Source organism: Dermacentor silvarum, chromosome 10, assembly GCF_013339745.2.
Source record: "Dermacentor silvarum isolate Dsil-2018 chromosome 10, BIME_Dsil_1.4, whole genome shotgun sequence".
Classification (NCBI taxonomy): Eukaryota; Metazoa; Arthropoda; class Arachnida; order Ixodida; family Ixodidae; genus Dermacentor; species Dermacentor silvarum.
In genome coordinates, this window is record NC_051163.1 from 89,155,891 (window position 1) to 89,166,422 (window position 10,532).

Consider the following 10,532-nt stretch of genomic DNA (forward strand, 5'->3'; position numbering starts at 1 on the left):
ATAGAAAGGCAGGTAGCTTAACCAGAGGTGGTTCCAGTTGGCTACCCTGCATGGGGGAAAGGAGTAGGGGGATAAAAACAGAAAGAGAGTGGAAGGATGAGAGAGAGAAAGAGAGACGAGCACAAACAAACCGCGTACAATATAAAGCGGTAGGGGGCGGCGTTCCTAAAGCCTGTGGTGAAGCCCCGTAGACCGCAGGAACCTTAGTCCGTAACCAGGTGACCTGTTCCAGTCGAATGTTGGCGCTCCGGCCTTAGTAGCGCCAGTAAGACCTTCAGTGCGGATGTTCTTTGGGAGCACTGACCTAAAGCTTTTACTTCTGATAGTGGGCGATTGATACTACGTAGTTCCATGGGGGCAAAACGAAATGGGCTGAAACGAAAAGGGAGTTGCGCGCTTGAGTCAATTTCCATTTTCCATTTCCTTCATTTCTTACTGTTACGTCAGGAATGAGGATTGCCTAAAAGCTTCTAAATTAAGTAGCTCAGTCAGACAGATTTACAGAACCGAACGTCGCTTACAGTGTGGATTTGTGAGTCAATGGAATAGAATGGTCGATTAGCCGAGACAAGAGAACGAAGTTTAAGATTTTATTCAACAAAAGAGTAGATTTTCTTGCATGCGAAGACTAATGCTAATCTCCTTGGGGACCCACTAGTGCGCTGGCCCCATAGCAATAGCATTCCGCTGCCGTGAACGACGCGATGGTTACAGCAAAATAATTAGTTAAGACGATTTTGTTGACTCAATTAATCAAGTTTCGAGAATGCCGCTAGTCGCAGCGAACAGGTTCTCCTACACACTGTTCGAAACGTGTCTGGATAGTTGTAATTACACCGCAAACACACTTGTCACGCGACCAAATAATATACTGCGTCATGAATACGCGATTGAGCCTGTCAGCGACTGTATGCAGGTGTCTTTGAATCGTTTGCTGAACTGGCGTTGTCAAAGGTATGGAAACAGCAGTTAATGTATTGATAAACTGACAGTACTAGTACCGGCCGTGTTAGGCCAGTGTCTATGGCGTTCGTTCTGCTCAGGTAAAGGCCATGTGTTCGATTCCTGCCGCGGCGGCCACATTTCAATATGGGCAAAATGCAAAAACGACCCTGTATTTAGAATTACGTGCATGTTAAAGGCCCCCAGGTGGTCAAAATTAACTCGGAGGCCCCCACTACGGTGCGGCTCATTGTCACATTGTGGTTTTCGCACGTAAAACTCCGACATTAAATTTAATTTTTTCGACAGCTTCGCTGAATTCTGAAAAACAAGTGAGCTCAGACTCACTTAAAGCCGGCGCGGGAGCTGTGCCTGTTGAACGAGGGAAACACTCGGCGCGCGGCCCGACCTTCGTTGAGGAACATGATGCTCTCGTAACCGCCAGGTTGCTGTAGCCACACCAGACCACTGCAGGATACGTGACAAAATGTCAGAGTGTGCTTGCGCCACAACGCCAGTGTTCTGCATAGATGTTGTACCGCAGGCTACCGACTGGAGGCCTACAGCTTTCTGCAATTAAGAAGCGGAACGCAGCTTATGTGCCATCGAGTGCATTCAAAAAACCTATATTCAGTACCCAGACGCTCGCATTCCGTAACCCAAAGTTCACATGCCTGTTCACTTGTGGCTCTAGCAGTATGTCTAGCGCTACAACAATGACGTAAAATTCCCACGTGGTAAGCCCAAAGTCACACGTTACACAAATCTCACAGTGCAAGCGTCAGAGACTGGCGCTTCGCAGCGCCTACGCACGTTTTATGTTCGGGATAGCGCAGCGTCTTTCCCTCGAAGGATATCGCCACCATGTAAGTTCGCGCTGGTATGAACTGCCTGCCCGTAGTCTTGACGATGAGCATGTCGTTGCTGCGTAGGCGGTCGAACACCTTCACCGTGAAGTTTGGCTCCGTGCGATCCTGCGAGAATATGGGTGAAAAGGAAAAGGGTTTCATGAATGGCATAGTCTTACGACACGAATTCCAATGCATATCTGGCTATTCATTTCCTTTCCCTGTCCGTTTCCTTCCTCATACCTTAGTGCGTAGCAGCAGGCCAGAGTTATGTCCGTCTGGCTGACCTCGCTAGCCTTTGCTTTCCATTCAAGCTTTACAAAAGCTTTCATAATCTCTTTTCTCTCTCTTGCTCTCTTATTCAGTCTAAAATTAAACTCGCACTTTTGAAAGATTTTTGTGTGCAGCATACGTGTTGCGCGCAGTCCTCCTTGGTAATACTAACGAAGGTTCAGTTCAGCAAACACATTATCGAACTCAATGCTTAATTAAAACATCAGGAGCCTTGATCGGAAATAAGTCTTGATGGAGCCGGTTCTGCATTTCGGTAAATTGACGCGTATCTACTCACTAAAAGTGCGAGTGCGTATCTTGTGGCGTTCTAACGGTCGTTTGGGGACTGGTTTTCATAACGCTCATATTCACCTCATTCATTTGTAATGTTCTACTGAGTTGTAACTTTTGGGTTTCATGGTAATTTCTTGAGAAGGCATCCAATGTCAATGCTTCTAAATTCGTGAAAAATGTTGTGAACGCTAAACAAACTGTACTCGCTAGATCAGCGGGAAGCGATTTGGATGTTCCCGATGGGAAGTCCCGCGACGGACCTGTGCAATTGTGTATGCGTGACTGCGCCTTTACGTAAGCGCTCCCCTCTCGGCAAAAACATCCACCGTGTTTGCACTTCGTTTGCGTTGCCGATCTCCACGCCTGGGTACTCCAGAACGCGTCCCTTTCGTCATCGACGACTAAGCTGAAATCACTTACATCCGTACTTCGCATTCATTACGCAACAGGCAGAAAACTATGTTTGATCCTAATGAGAATTCGTGTTTATCGTGCCTTCAACATTGCGCTTGCTCAATCCTGTGCATGACACCTCTGCAGCACTGTAGAAGTGTGCGCATACTCCGAATTTTCATGTTAACTGGTTCCGCGTAGTCCTAGTACGACTTCTCTCAACACGCGCTTGCTGAGAACGGATTGAAAGATCGATATATTTTCCCATTGTGCGATTGGAAGCTTTTTGTTTAATATCAGTCTTTACTGTCAAGCAAATCAGACCAAGTCGAGTGAATGAAAATGGTGGTACTTGCTATGCACAGCACAAAATTAGGATATAGCACCTTGGCCAGCATTGGCTGCAAAGGCGTCGACTCCAAATTGTGTCTACAATGGTTTCTAAGACATGCAGATGCCTTTGTGCTTTACACTTCGAAAGTGTTGTCGGCTTCTAAAGTGAAACAAAAAAAGACACGCTGTAGTTAATGACACGTTAGTTTCCTAGATGAAAGCATGAAGATTTCTGCAATAGCCACTATTACTGGTTGTTTGATGGGACTACAAGTAAGGAAATCAGTTGTCCACAATCCCTCAAGGGGGAGGAAGTATCATGAAAGGTAAAAAAAATTGTCATCCACCCGAAAGTAGCACAAACTAAAAAGGAAACCCGCACGCGTTTCCTTTGTAGCCTCCTGGTATACTTTCGGGTGGATGCCAATTTTTTTTCCTTTTAGGACTACAGGTAATCTTGTATTTTAATTTTTTCAATTTTATTCTGGGTTGTACGCCCCAACTCCACCATATGATTGTGATGCACACCGTAGTGCAGGATTCGGGATTAATTTTGGCCATCTCGGTTGCGTTAACGTGCTCTTAAATCTGAGCGCACCAACGTTTTTGTATTTTACTCCCTCGTAATGCGGCCTCCACGGCCAGGATAGAACCAATGACATCGAGCTTAGTAGTGCCACGGCCGCTGGAAAATGCCTCAGGAACGCGCTTGGAACGCTGTCGCCCGTGGAAGCCGACGCGTCCCATCCCCGTCAGCTAGCGCCGTTCGGCCCAGCCTGGCGGCCGAGAATGAAGTACGGCTGTGACGTTCGCTGTCGTTGCAGCCCGCCTGACGAGGCAGGCAGCACTTTTTAAGCGAAGCTTTCGAGGTTTGACACCACCACCACCGCTGAAACTTTACAAGTGAAAGCGGTGGTGGTGGTGTCACGCGGAAAAGTGCGCCAATCCTGACGATAGTGCAGAAAGGGTGGCACATACCAGGGACAAAAAAGAGAGAGAGAGAGAGAAAGGAAGAAAGAGAGAAAGACAGACAGAAAGAAAGAGAGAGATAGAGAAAGAAAGAAATTGAGAGAAAGAGAAAGAAAAACACCACGAAGGTCAGGTACACACACGACAAGCCTCGCTTACCCCCATTTTTTGACAAAGGAAGGTCTGGTGATTTTTTTTCCCTCCAGCGGCCGTGGCGGTACAACGCCATAGCCACTGGTTTACCGCTGCGGGTACAAAACTAACGGTCATCATCATCATCAGCCTATATTTATGTCCACTGCATGACAAAGGCCCCTCCCTGTGATCTCCAATTACCCCTATCTTGCGCTAGCTGATTCCTACTTGCGCCTGAAAATTTCCTAACTCCATCACCCCATCTAGATTTCTGCTGTCCTCGACTGCACTTCCCTTCTCTTGGTATCCATTCTGTAACCCTACTGGTCCACCGGTTATCCATCCTACGCATTACATGGCCTACCCAGCTCCATTTCGTCCAGTTAATGTCCACTAGAATATTGGCTACCTCCATTTGTTCTCTGATCCACGCCGCTCTCTTCCTGTCTCTTAACGTTACGCCTAACATTTTTCGTTCCATCGCTCTTTCTGCAGTCCTCTTGAGCGCTCTTTTTGCGGTCCAACTCACGTTACATTGACATAAATTGTAGCCAAACATCAAAGAGGCTTGAAATTGTCCGGCTTTGAAGCGTTGCTTGAATTTCCCTAGCCTGTAACTTAGCCCGTTTGCCCGAAATTGGGGCGCGATTGGAGAACTTTGTTCGTTTGATGTTGCAGTTGCCGTTGATGTTGCAGTGGCTGTGTGCGAAATTTGTGCCAGAGGGAGGGAGAGAGCAGCCAATCGGCAAGCGGCGAACTCTCGTCCGTGGAGTTCGTCGTTTTGGTTAGGCCAGAATGACGACACGCTCCTGTGATTACGAGCACGTCGTCTGCTAGGAGCAGAACGCGACGAGAGATGTGAAGTTCGAACTATCATTCGCTCGCTACGAGACCGGCTTCGCATGGCACGTTCCGTGGATTGGATTGGATCCAAACGGCAGCTGCGGCAATGACATGGTTTACCGCGTGATGATTGGCTGCTCTCTCCCTCCCGTCCTCAAAAAAATGTTCCACACTGCCACTTTGTGACGTCGCAGCAACTGAACAGAACGCGAAACGAACAAACATCTTTGATCGCGCCCTAGTCAGCCAATACGGCGCTGTCGAGACAAATCCGGAGACACTGACCTCGACTTGGACAGACGAGATTTGCAGGCTGGGAGCCGCGTGCAGCAGGAGGTACGAGGTGTTTCTCTTACAGATGACCTTGATGGTGATGTTCCCGCTGAAAGTGACGTTGGTGGCGTTGATCGAGAGGGTGTACATGTCGGGCACGAGGTCATTTGGAAGCCTGTCAGGTACGAAGGGGTCCTGCTCGAACCTGCGAACGGCCATGTGCGTAGTCACGTGGCCAGCAAAGGTTGCAAAACAAAGGTTGCGACCTGCCTTTGTCTTCAAAATAAATTCTACTATGCGCAACTCCTCACCTTTCATCGGTACTTGTGGCTCTCTGGGGCAATTCACTTTTTTTTTGGTGTTTGACCAATCGGTTTTTAATTTTCCTTGTGAGCGCCTTTGTTCAGACAACCCTCTCTTTCTTTTAGCTCTCTGTTCTAAACTTTTTTTGTCCTTCTCCTTGTGCAGGCTAGCCAACCGAACGCTTTTCCGCTTAACCTTTATTTATAATGCTTTCACCTGCCCCTTGTGTCTTCGCAACCTTTTAGAATTCTGCACGCTAACGATTTGAAGCTAAAGCCCGTTCAGACCTGCAAATCTTATAGCCTTCTCTGCGGGAGCTCGCAGAAAGGAACCGATGTTGCTCGCTGATGTTATTGCTTTGGGATTTCAGTGGTTTTTAAAGTGCGTGTTTGTCACGGGTAGCAGACAGCTTAAGTTTGCATGTCTATCATCGATCCAAGGCGTCTTTTTCATTACTGATCTCTTAAAATGCTGCTAGTAAAATTACGGTGACATAGCGACTTGCTGAGGTCAGAACGGTGCGGTGCGTCATCAGCATTTATTGTGAATGCCTATGTTTTGTAACAAGTTAACACTAATTTATAAAATGAGCCAGTAAAAATACGACGGTTAGGACTTGCGCTGCTGAGCACGAGGTCGCGGGATTGAATCCCGGCCGCGGCGGCCACATTTAGATGGAGGCGAAATGCAAAAACACCCGTGTGCTTGCGTTGTTCGGGCACGTTAAAGAACACCAGGTGGTCAAAATTATTCGCAGCCCTCCACTACGGCGCGCCTCATAATCAGTGCTCGTTTCGGCACATAAAACTCCACAAAGAAGAAGAGGACCCTGAGGACAGCTCTCCCTCCGGCTTTACACCATAGCCGCAAAATACAACGAAAGAACTTGAGCTCACAGTATTCTAATACAGGCAGCGACAGCTGCGAGCCGTTAACGGATATTTAGGAATTACCCCGCATAGCGCTCCTTTAATCACCTCGTGATTAACATGCGCAGACCTTGTGACCCCACTGCGCCTGCGCACTAGCATGAGCGGCGTACACGGGAGCACCGCCTAGTTTTGCGCATGGGGCAGCTATTTTTTCAGGAATTTAGCGACGTCATCGACTAACGCCACAGTCATCATTCCCATTGAGGTCAATAAGCACGCAGGAGCTATCGCCGTAACGTAAATGCTTTCTGAGATGAAGCCCAGGCTCACCATCCGGACAGCTCTCGTTCCTTGATCTCACCGTGCGGGAACGCTATGCGGTACAGCTTGAAGCCAACGATGACAGTCGTAAACAGGGAGGTCGCCGCCAGAAGCAATCGGGTGACACGCGTGTTAAGCGGATGCGTCTGGACCTTTATCTTCATTCGGTACATCGTGCACAGCCCGCAGACCTGGTGTCTGGTAACCTGATGCAAATGACGACTGCCGCGGGCAGCCTGCGTAAGTTGGAGCATGTTCTATCGGAATGTGAATATGTCTGCCCAGCGGTCGATGTAGGTACATCTGGCCTCCTTGAAGCCCTTGGGCTCAGCGAGAGCAGGTGGAAAGTAAACATGTCCACAATGGAGATTAGTAGGAGGCGATTGGAAGATTGGTGGAAGAAAAGCAGGGAAACGACAAACAACGTTCAAAAACAAATTTCCCTATAGGGGTACAGAAAGTTTAGTGATGAAAGTTCTTCGTGTTTTCTTTTTGTTTTGTTTTTAATGACAGGGAGGACATTAGGCAATATAAGAACGAGGTTGGTGGCGCTACATACCGCCCCGTTCCAAAGGGGACGCTCCTAGCATCCATCCATATCCATCCACATTGTCACGTTTCTCGGTACGTGAGCATAAACCAGTCGCACACGACGAGCTGGTCTCCTGCCCGGTATACTGATTGCCTTACACTGATCATCGCGCACATCGGAAGTGTCCCATTGTTTGTTTCCCACTTGTTTTAAGAGTATTTACCTTTGCAAACTAGCAGGGATCAACCCGATTGTCTGTATACCGACAACATCTATTCGTCTATGAAAGCTCGTCAGTTCAAATCCCGTGGCAACTGGTTACCCACTACTAATAACGTGGACAGGCACTCCTGGCCAGGCATTCGATCCCTTATTTCTGGTTGGTGTTCAAGCCCCCTTTGAAACCCCGACGACAATCACCAAAGAACATCAAAAGAACAGGGCTTTACTCCTGTCTTGCGTTAAGACGAACCATACCTCAAGTTGCTGATTATTTAATTTTATCACCGCTTTTACTTGTATGCAGCGCTCCACCATTTTTATCTATTTAATACAATACCAACTTTACGTTGTGCTGCGTGAGTTTACAAACTTCACTTACTGCCATTTTCATTGATAATATCCTTCTGTGTTTGTATCTAAACCAGAGTGACATCTTGCTATCGCTTAACGTCACTCCTCTTGTGTTTCCTTGCAACGCGGGCGTTTCATCGCAACTGGAGATGTGCACCACTAAGCACATGGCACTGGTCGTTACCGCAATCAATTCGATTCTTAGCTGTATAAGTTTGACAGACTTGATCAGAAAGACATTTTCTGGTCCAATGGCAACCGGCCTCTGATAACACATCGGCTGCACGTTCTGGAATGAGCTGCTGTTTCTATATTTTCAACGTAAGCCATCTACAATCGTACTAGCTGCGTCACAGGCTCAATGATTATGATTTCAAGAGTAAGACTGAATCTTGTGCAGCTAAGTGGAATCGTAGCCAGAAAGGTAAAGGCGATGTCGACCATATGAATCAACAAAACCAGAAACGTTTCAGATCCCCTGTGTGAGTATTTTTCTGGGATTTCAGCATGCGGCTCTGTCTCAGTCACTCCGACACACTGTTGAAACCCTTGCCCACCTTCGCTTGAATGAGTAAGGTTCCGCTTATGGGAGCCCAAGCGTATTTGGGCATTTTTTATATGCTGTCGGCGTTTCATTATTACTTGAAAAACTAACTGTTCGTGGTACACAGTGTACTTCGAAGTTTAGGATAAAGTGCGAGTGAATAAATAAGAGCGAAGGGTAAAGCTTGACAAGAGACCTATCACGGAGCGCCAACTGTGTTGGGCGTTGCCTTCGCTTAATCGAACAAAACCCCAACCCCAATTTCAGCGTGTCATTGCACGTCTTTCTCTTGCTTACCTGATGACGCAGCTAATAGTCGATGGCACGTATTCAGATTTCGCAAAGGTTTCCGGTGAACCACTGCAGGGCCGCAAAAAAGCTTCACCGCCGCGTGGTTAAGACGGTGCCGGTCACCTAAGACAAGAATGCGGATACATCACATCCTTTTCTCGCTTTGTTGGCCAAGAAACAGCAATAAGAACAGTGACAGGGTAAAGGCGTGCACTATTTCACAGTGCGCGAAAGTCAAGGACCAGAAAACGATATATACACAAACGCGTCCTTGTGTTAGCGCTTTCTTGTCTCGCTGTTGTTTACGACGCTGTCCCCAGTACCACAATTAACAGGAGTCCCTGTGGAGAGTGCACGCGAAAAAAATATACTCTGCAAGCAGTTAACCGCACCAGATAAGATTCATGAATTATGCAAATACAGCAGGCTGAAACAAGTGGCAACCGAATTTCGTGCGTACGATGAAGCAGTCAAACTAACACAATATTAAGGATGCTTCGCTAACCGATTGCATTTTTATTTACAGAGAGTCAGATCCCTTTCTACGTCTCGCCGCGGAGCTGTTCAAAAATAAAAAATTAACGGAATGTGGAAGATGAGGCTTCAGATGGCGTTAGATCTGATTACAGTGGTGGAAGTTAATTACAAGATTGTTGCTTCATTTCACATACCGAAATGTATATTTAAGAATCGGAGGAGCTGGAACCTCTTACCTTGCGCAATATGACCTGGGTGCGCTTCTTCTCCTTCTTCTTCTTCTGTTCCGCATCATGCAAGGAAAGCTCTTCCTTGGCTTGGCAGATATCCACTAGCACGCCACGGAAATTTTCCACCGCTAGAGTTATCTAAATTAACCCAAAATAAAGATCTGGTCAAGAAGGTTAACTATGTACAATTTGTTATCTCGCACTTTTCTACGCATGAACACAAGCTAGGAGCAAGAATTTTGTACATGTTTCCCGGTCTCTGACATGAAAACGACATTAGAGGTGTCGAAAGGTAATAGAGTAGTCGCCATTCATTAGCGAGCGTTGTACTCTATGAAGCGATGGTGAGTGAAGCCAAAAAAATAGACAAAAAAGTGAGAGCCGGCAAAGGGCAAGTGGTAGGAAAACCTGAAGTTACGCTTAACGTCCAACCTAATATAACTCTCCTTCGGGGCCCCTGTTTTGAGTTTTCGCCCCACGGACGTGTCTCAGGCAGTGAGGGATCTTTTTTTCAAAGAAACAATGCGTATACCATGCTAATTTCTACTTTCCTTACTATTCCTAATATATATATATATATATATATATATATATATATATATATATATATATCTCAATGTATGTTCGACCCGATCCCACCAACTGGGGCGCCATTCTGCCTTTCGTGACGTTTGCGTATAATACTGCCGTCCAACGTACAACCTTTTTCCTTGTGTACGGTCTTGCGCCGTCTTTCGTCTTGGACACTACACTCTTTTCCGCACCTACTGCTCCATCCGCGTCTCTTCCTGAAGAATTTGCTGCTCGCATCGCCCGCTGCCGTGAAATTGCCCGCGCCAACACCGCTACCATTCAGGACAAAAGGAAAGTTCGTTATGATGCGACGCGTCGCGTTGCTTCGTTCAGCCCAGGCGACGAAGTTCTTTTGTGGACACCTGTTCGCGCACCGGGGCTCTGTGAAAAATTTCTTCAGCAGATACTCGGCCCCTACACCGTTTTGCAAAGAACTTCGGCCGTTAACTACCGCGTCACTCCTGTCAGCTCAGCTAGTGACCGCCGCCGCCGCACTACGGAAATCGTTCACGT

General features: G+C 47.2%; 1 protein-coding gene across 1 annotated transcript in view; it reads right to left on the reverse strand.

Moving 5' to 3' along the window:
* LOC119431685 (aminopeptidase Q) overlaps positions 1-6,972 on the reverse strand; it is a 28,902-nt gene extending 21,930 nt beyond the window's left edge. Inside the window, exons 1-4 of the mRNA XM_049657988.1 lie at positions 6,809-6,972; positions 5,316-5,508; positions 1,756-1,916; positions 1,291-1,410 (exon numbers count right to left, since the gene is read on the reverse strand). Coding sequence (XP_049513945.1) covers positions 1,291-1,410; positions 1,756-1,916; positions 5,316-5,508; positions 6,809-6,972 — 638 coding nt within the window. The remainder of the gene's footprint in view (positions 1-1,290; positions 1,411-1,755; positions 1,917-5,315; positions 5,509-6,808) is intronic.
* Between the last annotated feature and the right edge of the window lie 3,560 nt (positions 6,973-10,532).